The sequence below is a fragment of the Colius striatus genome, chromosome 1 (genome assembly GCF_028858725.1).
Source record: "Colius striatus isolate bColStr4 chromosome 1, bColStr4.1.hap1, whole genome shotgun sequence".
NCBI lineage: Eukaryota > Metazoa > Chordata > Aves > Coliiformes > Coliidae > Colius > Colius striatus.
The window spans coordinates 173,973,736-173,988,972 of record NC_084759.1 but is presented as its reverse complement, the minus strand read 5'-3'; the positions used below and the strand labels follow the sequence as shown (position 1 = coordinate 173,988,972).

At 39.9% G+C, this 15,237-nt stretch overlaps 1 protein-coding gene across 1 annotated transcript in view; it reads right to left on the bottom strand.

Annotated features, from left to right (window-relative positions):
• Window positions 1-4,093: 4,093 nt before the first annotated feature.
• Window positions 4,094-15,237, bottom strand: part of LRIG3 (leucine rich repeats and immunoglobulin like domains 3) — a 38,434-nt gene continuing 27,290 nt past the window's right edge. Inside the window, exons 12-19 of the mRNA XM_010196030.2 lie at window positions 14,991-15,154; window positions 11,358-11,678; window positions 10,556-10,837; window positions 9,522-9,974; window positions 9,150-9,308; window positions 7,977-8,120; window positions 7,604-7,879; window positions 4,094-4,620 (exon numbers count right to left, since the gene is read on the bottom strand). Of these exons, the coding sequence (XP_010194332.2) occupies window positions 4,376-4,620; window positions 7,604-7,879; window positions 7,977-8,120; window positions 9,150-9,308; window positions 9,522-9,974; window positions 10,556-10,837; window positions 11,358-11,678; window positions 14,991-15,154 (2,044 nt within the window). The 3' untranslated portion in view covers window positions 4,094-4,375. The remainder of the gene's footprint in view (window positions 4,621-7,603; window positions 7,880-7,976; window positions 8,121-9,149; window positions 9,309-9,521; window positions 9,975-10,555; window positions 10,838-11,357; window positions 11,679-14,990; window positions 15,155-15,237) is intronic.

Sequence of the window (15,237 nt, the reverse complement as noted above, 5' to 3'; positions counted from 1 at the left end):
GGCTTGTTGTCTTCAGCTACACTGAGCTCTGAACACACAAAACTGAACACATTTGTCGCAGCTTGTAACCGCAGCATCAGGGCAAGAAACGGGAGACACTAGTGTGGGTTACCAAAGAGGGCCCCCAAAGGACACGGGAGCAGTATTGATCTACGAGAGAAAAAGCAGCATGCAAAAGGGGAAAGACCTTCTGTGCCTTTCAGTAAGAGATAGGATGCGCACATATGTTATTTCACAGGACTTGCTGACCCCAAATACTGAGGCACAACAACTGTGAGAAGCAGTTTTTGCCACACATAAGTGAGCAAAGACACTGGGGCTTTTATTCCCTGCTGTGACACTTCTCTAAAATATAATAAAGGAAGATATCTGGTAAGCAATGTTGGTTTCCTCCCTTCACTAAATAAGCTGAGGCTCTCTCCACCCTTTATTTTCTTGGTAAAATAATTCCACATCACTGATAAACTAACATTCAATTAGTCAGACACTCTATGACAAAGCAATATATAACGTGAGAAAAAAAGGGAGAGGACTTCACTGAGAAAATCCAGTTCTCTGAGATGTGTCATATCTGAGACAAGTCTTGCAAGCAGCAAGTAAAATTTCTGCATGTACTTGAAAAGAAACACAATATCCAGTTACAGTCCTGACTTATAAGGTTGGCAGAACACAAACGTTTGCAGCATAAATCTTTGCAAAGGCTTAACGGATCTTGAATCTTAAGTCTTAGTTTCAAGCTCTTCAAAGCAGTTCAAGGAATACGACCAAAGTATTTAAGGGATCTCTCCAAGATGGAAGTAAGAAATGTTTAGTGGCACTAATGAGCCCACAGTTGGAAAAGCAGCAGTGCTCTTCAGCAGAAAGTTTGGGCCTCTGCCATTGTGGCACTGTTCGAATAGTCAAGAATTCTAAATCAAGGGTTTTGGTACTGAAATATTGCAGAGCTCTTTAAGGTTTTGTGTGTTTGAAACAGTAACAGCCTTCAGTTAAGAGACTGTGTAGGCATTGAATCATAGAATGGTAGGGTTGGAAAGGATCTTTAGAGATCATCTAGTCCAACCCCCCTCCACAGGCAGGTCCACCTAGGCCAGGTCACACAAGAATGTGTCCAGGCGGGTCTTGAAGACCTCGAAGGAAGGAGCCTCCATATCCTCCCTGAGCAGCCTGTTCCACTGCTCCATCATCCTCACAGTGAAATAGTTTTTTCTTATGGTTAAATGGAATTTTTTGTGTTCCAGCTTCTTTCCCATTACAGTTTGTCCTATCACAAGATACAACAGAAAAAAGGGATGTCCCAAGCTCCTGACATCCACCATCTATATACTTAAAAATATTGAGATCTCCCCTGAGTCTCCTCTTCTCTAGACTGAACAGCCCCAGTTCCTGCAGCCTTTCCTCATAAGAAAGATGCTCCAGTCGCCTGATCATCTTGGTGGCCCTGTGCTGGACTCTCTCCAGAAGTTCTCTGTCTCTCTTGCAGAAACTGTACCTCAGCAGTTGTTTGTTTGTTATTGAGGTCATTGGGTAAAACATATTGCTGTGTGGATCCACCCAGAGATTATTGTCTTTAAAAAACATTGTACAAGTTTCAGGTGAGCCCATGACAAGATTCCAGTTGCTGCTGGTCATAAAACTGCTAAATATGTTTTTTCATTCAGCAACAGTTGTTTCTCATTCTAGGGCTCTGAGATGCAGGGTAAGCTTTATCCAATATTTCCCCATGACATCAACGATTTTGCCTTTGGCTGTATAAATACCAATCTCCCAGCTCCCTAACATCTGGATCTTCAGAGGTGAAAAGAATAAGGAAAAAAAATAAAGAATGGAGGCAAGAGAACTTGCAAAGCCTTTAAAACAGATGTTTGGTTACATCAGTGGTCTTAAAAAAAAATACAAAGATACTGCAGGTATCTTGCAGTTTACAGATTGCCACTGTATTTAGGCCCAGTCAACTTACTAAACATGAAAACTCATGCTAGCAGAAAAGAGGACTCAGAAGCATTCATTTCCATTTCTGGTTATTGAAGGCATCAAATAAAATTTAAAGCAATTTGTATTTTTAGGATCCGAAATGGAACTTGATGGGAAGCATTTAAGGTTCAGCCATTGACCCTGAACATGTATTTGGGTACAGAGATAGACGTCCATGGAAGATTAGAATCTTTATGCTCTCCAACAGCAAGTCAGAAAAGTTAAGTATTTAAGGGAGAAGATGAAAAAGGAATTACATTGTCACTGTTCCCAACCTTCTGCCACTAAAGAAAAGAAATTTAAAGCCTGTTTTCCATGATGAACCTTTAACATGGACTCTTAAGGACAAGCATTAATTTTGGAACGATAGATGTACTTACTGTTTTTAGCTTACTTTGGGTTTATTTAGATATGTCAAAAAGCAATGTCTGGTTACAAACACAAGCTATCACGGCCCTCAGGTCTCCTCCCCCTGAGAAAGGCTAGGATCACTGGGGTGATGGAGGGTGGGGGAAAGAGAAAGGAGAGTTATTGAGTGAATGAGAGTGAAGATTTCTTGCCTTATTGACTTATAGCTTTGAGCTTAACTCAGAAAAAAGGTTAATCTCTTTCAAAATGCACTTAATTATAATCAAATACCCATATCAATGTCTGTCACCACATCAGCACATCTGGCAGCAATGAAGACAAATTAACAATAAGAGTCAGAAAATCTGGCAATATGATCAACTAAAGCACGCAAAACCCGTTCTCTACACTTAGACCACCAGTGACTAAGGATGGATTAACTTCCTGTGTCTAATACTGGCGCCTAAATTAAAGGGAAATTGCATCGCAATCTGGGTACCAGGTTTTTGGCTACAAACAACAAAAAGCCCTTAGCTCAGTTGCACCAGGCAGAGAAACCTTTGCTCTTGCTTTAGCCATGATGTCTGTGATGGCCTACTCTAACAGCTGCTTTTAATTTAGTTTAGAAGAAGGTATTTGGCAGCCATGGAAATTTGCACCTTCAAAGCAGGCAGAGTGAAAAAGCCAATGTCCCGTAATATTAACCATTTTTGAGTCTTGCTGCTATGATGCAGTGATGATGACAGGACTCACAGCTTTTTAAAGTAGTAAGCCATCTGCACATGGAAAAACAAGTAAGAGTGCTTTCACTTAATTTTAATTAGCATTTTATAGCAAGCAATCCTTTCTCAGACTTTGTATAGTTAAAAGCATTGTGTTCATTATGACAAATTTAATCCAGAAAGTTTACTGTTGCTCAACTTGACTGAACAACTGCATGAAGCATAGTTCTCATCTCATCATCTACAAGCAGAGAAGGGCAGCTGAGTAAGGAACAGCAGCACAAGTTAAAATCTGCAAAAGGGCACAGGAAAGGAAGGACTTGGGCACACACCACACGTTTGGCCAATGCTTAACACTAGGCCACTTAGAGATGGCACCAGGCAGACACTCCCTTCTACCTGATATGGATGTCTACATACACTGTGCATATTTAAAGCCATGTAAATGAGGTGCTGAGGAACATGGGGGTTATTTAGGTTAGTGAATGGACTCCATGATCTTAAAGGTGTTTTCCAACCAAACAATTCTATGGCTCTATAACCTGCCCCAGGTGGGGGCTGGTTGTGTTGGCACTACAGGCCTGTGGTCCAAAAGCCTAGGACATGTGCACTCACACACCCAATGGTGGGAATTCACAAAGTGGGTGATCTGCACACTTACACAGCTGCAACCCTCCTTCCCAGCAGCTGTGACAGGATCACACTCCCTCGTGGAAGCTGAACATATTTAACACATTAAAATCTGAAGATACAAGGTTTAGTCAAATAAAGGTGCCAACCACGCAACAGAAGGCACCTACATGTGCAACACCATCCCCAAACATAATCCACGCTTTTCCTTCTTCTTACACTAGTGTGGGTCGGAGACCACATGGCAGCATATTTTATTAAAAGTAATGTGCAAATAAGATGCATGATACCTGCAACCAGCATGGAGTTTCCATTTGTAAAAAAGGCACAAGTAACAGTACAAAATTAGAATGCTTACTACTCATTTCAATAAAATGAAGTCCGACATAGAAATAGATATGTTGCATTATTTACACCATTAATTTACAAAAGATATTATTTGCATAAAACAAAGCCATAAAATAATTAGAAATATAGTATTTTTGTAAGGAATGTTTTCCCTGTATAAAAATGTAGAGCATTTTGGCAATTATGCTTTATTTGAACAAAAATGCATGTATTTGTTCTGAATTCATAGCATCACGTGGTTTCTTTCTTCCCTTCTTCCCCTCCTTACTCCCTTTTTAAATAAAGTTCCACACTGAGGTAGTAGTATGTCAAAGTATTTCTTTGGTTCTAGTAATCAATGGCAGGTCCAAAAGGAGCTATGTATCCAAATCACAGGATTGGAAAGTAGAGGTCCTAAAGTTTTCAAAGGACTGTTTGTAAGCATAAATGCTATTTTCTCGTCTAGAAACTGTCCTTTCCTTTCCATCTTCCTCTGCCTCTGCATCAAAGTCCAGTGAGGCATGAGGATTTTTACAGGAGGTTTTTGGTTGGCAGTTTGCTGGCTGTCTACAACTTGAGAGAGAGTCCAGTTGAGGCCTCCATAAAGGCTTTCCAAATGTTCCTGAAAGACAGTAAATGAGTAAGTACAGAACTACTGTTTTGTGTCTCACTAAGGGCTTCATGTTAAAACACAAGCCAAGGATCAACACAAGTAAAAGTTCATCTAAGTCAGCTTTTACTTAACTGTTATTTTACCCTTTAAAAGAAAACATCTGTATGATCACAAGCATAAAGCCAAGATTCTTCCACCTGAGACATTAATAACATTTCCAAAGTAAATGTATAGCCATACACAACTTTATTACTTTTGTTTTCATGCCTGCTCTGATGCCCATTTTCCTTTGGGGAGGATGGTGACACAGATCAAATGGCAAACATATCACAAGATACTTTCTAATGCAAAGTCAGAACAGTCTCCCTGTTCTGTTCTTCAGTGAACAAAGGGCACATGAAATCTATTATGCAGTTTGGCTAAAACTAAAAAGAAAAGAGAAAAGCCTAACATGTAGAGGGTTACACAACATCTTCCCACTGTGCAATCTGAATGCTAAACTTTTTCTGGCTAGCATCTCCCATTAAAAAAGTCCCACCAGCCAAATTCACACCTGTTCATTCTTTCCCCATAGTTGGCTACAAAAGACATAGCCCAAAGACAATTTGGTATTTCAGTTAAATCTTTAATAATAATTTAATAATCTTGAATAATTAATGTGTCTGTCACTCTCCACCATTGGGAAGGTGTCAACACCTCTACAAAAAAGGGCCTCATCATTCTTCAATGAAGAAAGATATGGACATTGCAAATCACAGTGTCTGTAAATGACACTCAAAATACTCATTTTCAGAGGACAATGTGCCACAGGCTGGTTTTGAAAAACTGAGTTTTTATTAATAACTTTACACTACAACCATTACTAAATTTTACACCCAAAAAGCCATTCTTCCAGTGTTGCTTAGTTGCCAGAAGCAAAGGCTTCAAGTAAAACTGTAATCTTAGAAGTTACTGGAAGTCTGGACAAGGTCCATATTTGCATCAACAATTTGTAAAGCAATTTTGCTCCTAATACAACACTGCTCCTAATGCAAAAAGATGTTCCTTACAGCATCAAAGCTACAAATTAATCTTGCCTTAAAAGAATAAAAATAAAATCCAAGCTGTGAACTTTTTGGTTCATGCACCAACAGTAGTGTTAGTGTCTGCTGTCATCTTCACTGGTACTGCAGAGGCAAAAAGGGGACTGGATTTGAAAGCTATGATGATGAAGACAAGAAATCTATAAGACTTCTTCCACAGTCACCATCTCTAAGATCTAACCATAAGCCCCTTTAAGTGAAGAATGCTAACAGTTTTCAAACATCTGAGGCAACAATGATGAAGCAACTTGGATGCGACACTAGCTCAAAGAACTGATTGAAAGAGTAGCTCTGCATAGATTTTCAGGTCAGAAAGGGTGACATGAGCCCTTGAGGTTGCATTAACTCCTGGGTATACCTCACATACAGTAGAACTACTTTCTGCAGGAGACAGACTATCTGCACGGTCTCACAACAGTGAGTGGCAGGCAGCCAGGAGACTGTGTAGTCCCAGGGCCTCTGCCAGATGTCATGGCATCTGCAAAGTTTTACAGTCTAAACATCTGGCTTTTGAAGGGGGAAAACTGCAGCTCATACCAACCCACCCTCTGAGAACAAAGAGCCCAGTGATGTACATTCCCCCAGGTCTCCTCGCAGAGCCAGCATACCCAGGCCTCGATCAACCATGCTGACACACCAGCCCAGAAACAAGCTAGAGTTCCAGGGCTGTGTTCAGCACTCAGACATCACAGGGTGAAAGTGAAACTCATTATATGTGTTTTAAACCAGGCACCCAAACCAACACCCAAAATTTAGGGAGCTTCAAAAGGTAAAGCAACATTTTTCTCCTCCCCCCTACCTCCCACTGCAATCTGGATTAAAGTTGTAAACCTTGAATTAAGCTTCAGGAACTCTTTTGTCATACACACTGTAAAACAAGAAGTCAAAGGAAGGCTAGAGAGGACATTTTTCCACAGCATCCTGCTTTGAAGGGTAACTAGTTCTGGCTCACCATGTTATACGATACACCCTCACACACTGCAGTTCAAGTCTCCCCACCTGCCCTAAGCCCTCCTGGGACCATGCACACCTTTTGCCTGTCAGGCAAAATTCTGGTATGTCTGAAGTTTGCTAATGTGTATTTAAGTATCCCAACGTTTACGGAAATCTGCCAGCTACATTAAGATAAAAAGAACCAGACCACTGATTTTTATGTAAGTGTGAGCTATTGAGATGTCCTGGTAATCTAAATATGCTCATTATACAGTTTTACTGTAGTCACTTTTCTGTTTCTGAACTTCAAACATTTGGGTCACTTGCTGAGAAGCAGAAGGCAGCTCACAGTTACACCCAGAGGTGAACCATCTCACTGGACTACCACATTTGACTTGAGGACTCCTTCAGTGCCTGTCAGAAGCAGACCCAAGCTGCTTCCTTTCCAAGACAGCACAGAGCCCACCTCCTGGCTCATTCCTAGTAGCAGCCAGAGGGCACCCTGCATTCTAGGCATCTAACTGTCCTCATGCACTGCTGTGGAAAGTGAGCAGGCCTACGTGTACACTTCAGTTGTGTGAGCCTTAAAAAGTAGACACTGTAGTATTGCAAGCTGCTCAGGGAGGAAAACGGGGAAGAAAACAGAAAGACAGGAATACGGACAAAATACTCCAAATAGCTGTCAAATTGCCTTTCCTCAGCTACTTCCTGTCTCTGCTCCCTTCCTTTCTAAAGTATTTTTATGCCTCACAGTATATTACCGTAGTAAATTCACAGACACCTGCAAAAAGACCAAGAAAAATTGTACAAAGTTAGTCTCTTCAAAACTCTAGCTATATCAGTATTTAAACACTACTTAAGAACTACCTACTGTAGGAGTAAAAGCTGATAATTCAGTTCTACTCCATGTTGGAAGTAGGAAACAAGACAGCAGTAACACCAGAAGCTTGAACAAAAAAACAACAGCTAGAACATACCCATGAAAGTGCTGTTACTGATAATAGATGAGGGTTCCAAACTTTTGTTTAAATCAAATGTGTCTGAGTTCAGACTTTTGCTTTTCAGTCTAGTTCCTTCATTTTGAGTGAACATGGAATTAATCAATTTGCTAGTTGTAGCCTGCATCCCAATAATGCCAGTACACTGGTCAAAGGGATCTTCCAGTGACGGTGAGTACTGATAGCATTCCTTCTTTTTCAAATATCCAGATTCGTAAGTGTCCATGCACGCTGTTCTTTGGTCAGGGCTGCAACCTAAAGAAAATGAAACATAGTTTTCATATAGATTCATCCTAGTACAAGAATAAATTAGTAGTAAAACTTTCTTACCCCTGCCCTCCCCCTAACTTACTTGCACTGTATGCTTCAAAGGCCTCAGAGCCATATGTGTTTCCTTTTAAATACAAAATCCCTGAAGTCCCCAGATATTGGCATAGGAATGGATCTGCAACACCCTCCAAGTCTGTTTCACTGCCATTATCTAGGTGGCAAATGCCTTAAAAATAAAATTCACGCGTCAATGTATGGTCTTTTCTCAAGCTTCAGTTTACAGTTTCTTGACAAAGTTTTGTTCTTTTAAGATTCCCGTCTGTTCAACTACATTTCACAGTGTATTTAGAGCTTTCTTAATCTAACTTTTCGAGGAGAAATCAAATTCTTAGCTTGGCAAAGAATGTGTTACACTTTGCTTCATTATATAGTCCCTGGGTAACAGACAAAACCAATCACAGAGATCAGAACCAGGGACTTCTGTTCTTCCTCCAGAGCCAGGCCCATGATCTGTCATGCAGCCACCTTTTGGAGCATGGAATGATAATGAGAAAGTTCTGTGATGAAGGATCTGAGCGAGTCACTGGCTGCTGGAATAGCTATACTGACATTTATCACAGTGGTTCCTGAACGTTGGGGACATTGTCTGTGGTTCTTGCTCCACAGAAAGGCTGCTTCTCTCACTATCCTGTAACTGCAGAACTCTCACCACCGCATCATTTCCACCTGGCCAGCTCCTGATTGTATCTCAACCATGACCCCTTCTCAGCAACTCTCTCTAACTCAGGTATGTTCTGAATTCTCAGGGGCCATTATGTATAAATATTAAGTACTGCAGATTTAAACTTGCAGTCACCTTAAATTTGTTATTAACTCTGACCCCAATGACTTTTCTAACATGAAAGTCGAATCAGTTATATTACACAAAAGTTACACTGGCACTACCACCCATGCCTACATTCCATTTAAGAGCATCCTTTTCAAGCTGTAACAGAGGACAAGATGCTGCTCTAATTATTTCTGGACACTCTTGTTTTGGAAATATTATTGTCAGTTTAAATTTAACCTTGAGATTAGAGAAAAAATTTATGATTTAAGCAATATGGCACTGAAGCAATCCCAAGTAATAAATTCCACATCCTCTCAAACTTCAGGAAGATGCTTCTTTAGTGTTACTTTTATCAGTTAGAAAGACAACAGCCAAACTGCAGCTACTCAAGCATCGTGGATAATCTGCTTAACATTTTGCACCTACCATTACTGTCCCTCTGCTGCAAGAAATACCCTCCCACAGAAGATGTGAGGAACTGATGATGACTGCCACTTTCAGATGAACCATATCCATCCTGCCTTTCAGCCAGTGTCCCCTGGGATGACAGGTAACTTGGAATGTCAGCAGGCAAATTTGTTTCATCTGCACATAAGTAAAACACACACAAAAGCCATCAGCATACTTCAGAACTTGTAGTAGCATTTTTGACTTGTCAGCAAAGCACAAAAGGTAATGGGTAATTCACTCCTTTGACTCTGAGTCAAAGCACACAAATGTTTCTACAGTAAAGTCATTGCGAAGCAACCACAAACAACATTTTCTTTCCTTCCCAAGTCAACCCTTCAGTTTACACACCTGTATTTGTGATGCTGCAATCTTCGTTTCTCCTTCTGGTGTGGTAGATGATGACCACCCACACCAAGGAAGTGCCCACCACACAGCAAACCACAGCTATGATCACAATGCCAACTGTGGCCCATCCGTCATCATCAAGTGATGGGGAAATGTTTTGAGGAGAATCACAGGTGGGAGTAGGAATTACATTAAGGCGGATGTTGCCTCGTTCCGTTCCAAGCGTATTAGACATCTCACAAGTATACTTCCCAGCATCTTCTACATCTGTATCCACAATAATTAGTAACTGGTTGCCTGCAGCAAAGAAATGTCTTTCCGTTACCACGAGAGGGCTGTCATCCTTAGTCCAGTTCAGCCGGGGTGGAGGGCTACCACCAGCAATACACTGTAACACTGCGGTTTCACCTTTTGTTACAGTTCGATCCAGCAAAGGCCGCAGGAATGATGGTGTTTCTGAAAAGAAAGCATGAGCCTTTACATTCTAAATGACCTTGCAAGGATGGGAACATGTCCCTTCACAGCTCAAGAGGAAAAGCTAAATGAAATGCATCAGTAATGCCTAATGAAGCTTACACACACTCAAGGAATTTGAACTTAGCATCCTACATTTTACTTGTCAATTGATCAGACCTAGAGGCTTAGAAGGTAAAAAGGCCAAATAATCCATGTTCAAGACTGCAGAGAACTAGACTGAAAATGGTTAACAAAACAACAGGAAATTGAAACAAAATCTCCTGTCTAACAAAAATAACAGCCCCTTTCCACTCCCCTGCATGTCTGAGAGCATTGAGAAATGTAACTGTGGGCACTGAGAAACGTGAGCATTTTTTTCTCTTTTGCATCATAATAGTGATTTTGTGCTGGAATACATATTTCTAGTCTGTAACTATATGTGAATACAAATTGTTTCAGATTTTTATCTCTATACAGCACTTCCACAACATTGCAATTTTTAAACAGCGGACGACTTTCCAAGTGCTCAGCCACACTTTTGCTCTTCGAGATGATGCCATTAAGGATGGCTGATGTCTTACCTAACACTGTTAACGTGGCATTGGCTGAAATGCTTCCTGCTGTGTTTTGAGCTGTGCAGCTATAAACGCCCGTGTCCTCGATCTTCACGTCCACGATGAAGAACACATCGTCTTCAGGCATGACGTGCATGCGCCTCTTGCGTGCCGCAGGGAAATCTGTTCCCCCATCTTTCTGCCAAGCGATCTGTGGGATGGGATGCCCAACAGCAGCACACTCCAAACGGGCCATTGCCCCAGCACGAATGGTCAAGTCCATGGGCATCTTTGTAAATGAAGGCATCACTACAGAAAAATTAGTGATATCCAGGTGAATAAATGAAACAGACTTTTCCTTTTTTTGCACAGCATTCTCAGGCCTAAAATGCCAGAGAAGCATACAACCTGAATTTATCAGTAGCCAGGAAAGAGAAAGAGAGGGAGCCGTGAAGTATATGAAGCCGCCTTAATCAAAATCTCATTTCTACTAACAGTCTCCTACATGACCTTTCCATAGTACCTTGAAACAGAGCATACACTTACCTCCTGGAAAGATTAATGTTTTTCCATCTTGTTACATGGATTTTGTTAGATTTATTACAAATTGGGTCTGTTATTTGTTTTCTCCTAGACTGTGGTTCAGCACAATTGGGCCAGATGTAAAACTGTATGGTGATCTTGGAAGTAGCTATATTTTAAGAAATGGTCTCAGCTTATTAAGGGATCTTCCGAAAGACGCAGATGATGAGAATGGAAAAAGTATGTTTACATATCTTGATTAAAATCATTCTACTTTAAGTCCACAAGCAAAAAGTAACATACTTACTGTTTACTGTAAGTTTGGCTTTGACAGAGTAGGATGAACCAAAATGATTTGAAATAACACACTGGTATTTCCCTTCATTACTGAATTCAACGTTGCGCAGGCGAAGGATGGTAGTGTACTCCATCACTTCACCACCCTGTGCCCGGAGGTGTGCATAATTCTCCATTTCAGCATCTTGTAACAATTCGTTGTCTTTCTTCCATGCAAAAGTCATTGGGGAATCACTGCTGCTGGCTGCTGAACATACAAAACTCAAATTGGAGCCTTTGATTGCTGACTGGGTTTCTGGCTGGACGGTGATCTGTGGTTTAGGAAAATCATCTGCACAGAAAGGAAAAGGGAGAAAAAGAAACATAGAAGAAGAGAAAAAGAAAAATATATGTGAGGCCTGAGGACTCTTTAGAATGAGTTTGTAAGCCTTGTTTGATAGGTTTGAGAGAAGAGTCAGATAAATATCTATAAAATGGATACAGGATGCTTTTGGTTTAAATTTTGTTAGCCTTAAGGCATTTAAAGATGTTGTACTTACGAGTTTATTGTGCCGAGTCATCTCTTATTGAAGAGGAAGTATATTTGAAAGCAGACTGAGTGTACAGTTTGTTCAACAGCAGCACTAAAGAGTAGAACACTACTCCCTGGCTTCCATAAGAACTATTCTCAATGTTAGTTATGGAGCCTACCCTTCATCTTTAAAACACCTCAGGCTGCTGTGATTTTTTTCTTTATTGAAAATACATTTCTCCCTCTATCAGAAACTGCAAGTTAAAGTGGAGGGCTTTACCCAAACCCACAGAAAACAATCATATACAAAAGTCACCATTCCAGGGATTTCTAGTTGTTTGGTCCACCCTCACAAACACAGTAGCACTTAAGGTCCCTTAAGCAGGGCTAGACACAAGAATTTCAAGATATTAGCTTCTGGAGGTCTCCATACTACCTTCAAAGTGCTGGTTTTGGAGCTTAAAGAATTAGATGCCTTCTGAACTATTTATTCTGTCAATTGCATGTACATTGCACCTACAAAAGCAGCAGGCAATTAAATGCTTGGTCTCCCAAAAGCAAGAACTTTAGCATATTCCCAACTTTCACAATGTCTCAAGATGTCCTGACAAAGACACTGGTCCAAACAGATTGCAGGAAAAGCCCCACAAATATACCTTACTGCAGATCAGCCTGCAGAGCAGAGCATCAGGTTTTACCTAGCCCCTTTGCGTACTTATGCCTCATTTTTTGGGAACAACATACCAGAGTCAAGGTATTAATTCCTTCAAGGACTTGTGTGTTGTGTGTTACACAAAAGAAAATGAGATGTGCTGACATTCTGAAGTAATTAAAAGTACCCACAGTATTTTACTTCCACAGTTCTCTTTAGTACAGAAGTATCTCATGATTTGTTTCAGTTTGAAAGACATGATCTCAGGAAGCATAAATTACACAGGTTTTCTTTGACAAACTTAGGATGACTTCCTCCTATCTCCTAGCTGTTTTAAAAAATGGGACTTGTCACAATTTAGAAAGTTTATAAACTCACATTAATTATATGTAATGGTTTACTTATTTTAATGCATTCCTCTTGAAAATTCTATAAAAACAAAACTGGCCATTGTAAACTTATGAGGCAAGGTGTGTACACCTAAACACCTAGTGATGGCACACTTTAAAGATTTCATAAACAGTGACACACTCGACTGGATTAAGAGATTCTCATTAATTCTGAATGACAATTACTTTATGTATCAAATGTAACAACTTATTCTTAGTACTTCATCTTCTGCTAATACATCTTCAAGGGTTTTAATTTTAATTCATCAAAAATGGCATCCAGCAACTAAAAGACAGATCACAGTCTCCTGTGGTCTAATAAATGAGAGATATATATTTAAATATCTCTCAATTTCATTTCTTGCCAGAATGAGTTTCTCATAAACAAGGATTCTAAGGATGTATACTTCATATACACTTCATTAGCTAGAGTAATCTATAATTTCCTGTACTATGTCAAGTTCTTTTCAACAGCAGCTAGATTATACACCACCTATTCATTATTTAGTATATTAAACATTTGACTGCTAATAGGAAGGGAGATAACATTTTTGTAGAGTTTTATAATTTGTGCTTGCCTTCCCAGTGAAAAAAGGGTATCAGTGGCAACAGCAGAAATAAAACAGTCATATTTGCTAAGAGAGGAAAGTTATCTAAATGTCAAATATGATTACACTTTTGTTTCTAAAGAATACAAAGTTTGAATTTTCTTTGGTAAGAAAAGTATAGTGTATACAACAAAAATATATGAAAGGCCATTAGCTTTTAATTTCCTGATATTTTCAAAGCTCCCACTAAATCTATCAAAGTACCCAGACATCTTTAGTCTGAATCTGCCCTGGTGAGGCCTCAGCTGGAGTACTGTGTCCAGTTCTGGGCTCCTCAGCTCAAGAGGGACAGGGAAGTGCTGGAGAGAGTCCAGCTCAGGGCCACCAAGATGATCAAGGGTATAGAACATCTTTCATATGAGGAAAAGCTGCGGGAACTGGGGCTGTTTGGTCTGGAGATTGAGGGGTGATCTTATTAACATTTATAAATATCTAAAGGGTGAGTGTCAGGAAGTTGGGACATCCCTATTTTCTATAGTAGATAGTAACAGGACAAGGGGTAATGGGATGAAGCTGGAACACAAAAAGTTCCACTTAAACATAAGAAAAAACTATTTCACCGTGAGAGTGACAGAGCAGTGGAAAAGGCTGCCCAGGGGGGTTGTGGAGTCTCCTTCCTTGGAGATCTTCAAGACCTGCCTGGACATGTTCCTATTCAACCTGATCTAGGTGAACCTGCTTCTGCAGGGGGATTGGACTAGATGATCTCTAAAGGTCCCTTGCAACCCCTACCATTCTATGATTCTATGAATGCTTTAAATAGAGAACATAACATATAGGTGATAGGGAATGTTACTAAATACACAGAGAGATATTTCCTATTTGATGCTCTTGTCTCAAAGTCTCAACTCTTAAAGTCCTTTATTAACATTGACCATCTCATGCACTGCAATATCAGTAGCATAACTGCAGTAATCAGATGTCTAAAATGTAGTTTACATACAGGTAATAGCTTACATAGTCTGAATAATTTTTAAAGTAGACACAAGCACAGATAAAAAAGGTCAGAGCTGAGGCCATTATGGCTATTCTAACCTTCAAATTTTCTCAGCTCAAGAATAACCTCAAGACTGAAATGTACGAAAATAATTTACAAATAATCAAAATAAAAAATTGCATCTTAAGTTTGCCAAGATAAATCTCACTTAAAAACTACAGCTATCTAAACAACATCCATCTTTTTAATCTAGAGGCGTATACATGTTACTTCCACAAATTACTGAGCCTTCCCTTGCAAGCTATGCTACATACGATGTAAGCAAACTGTACATGAGATAAAAGTCAGAAAAATGTCACTCAACACCTTGTCCCACAAGCTTTAAGCATCTGCGTCACAGTTTGGGAACACAGAAGGAAATGTTAACAAATACTAAATCCTCTCCATTTTATTATAAAAATCAAAACATATCAAAGAAACCACAACAAAAATCTACATGTTCAGCAGAATTTCTTCTATGGAATGAGAAATAGAGGCTATACTCACCACAGACAAATCCATCCAGGCTGACAGCAAAAATACTTCTCCCTTTTAGCAGCTGAGGATGGGCACAAGTGGCATTTACAAAGCTCTGAAAGTTGTTCTCTGACATCCACTGTGGTAGCCATTTTAACTGGCAGTCACACAAGAGACTCGATGTATTTAAATGCCTAAAAATAAGCAATTACATTTAAAGTCTGTGTGCTTGGGTTTGAGTTTTTATAACATATCTACACCAGCACATGTCTGTAAA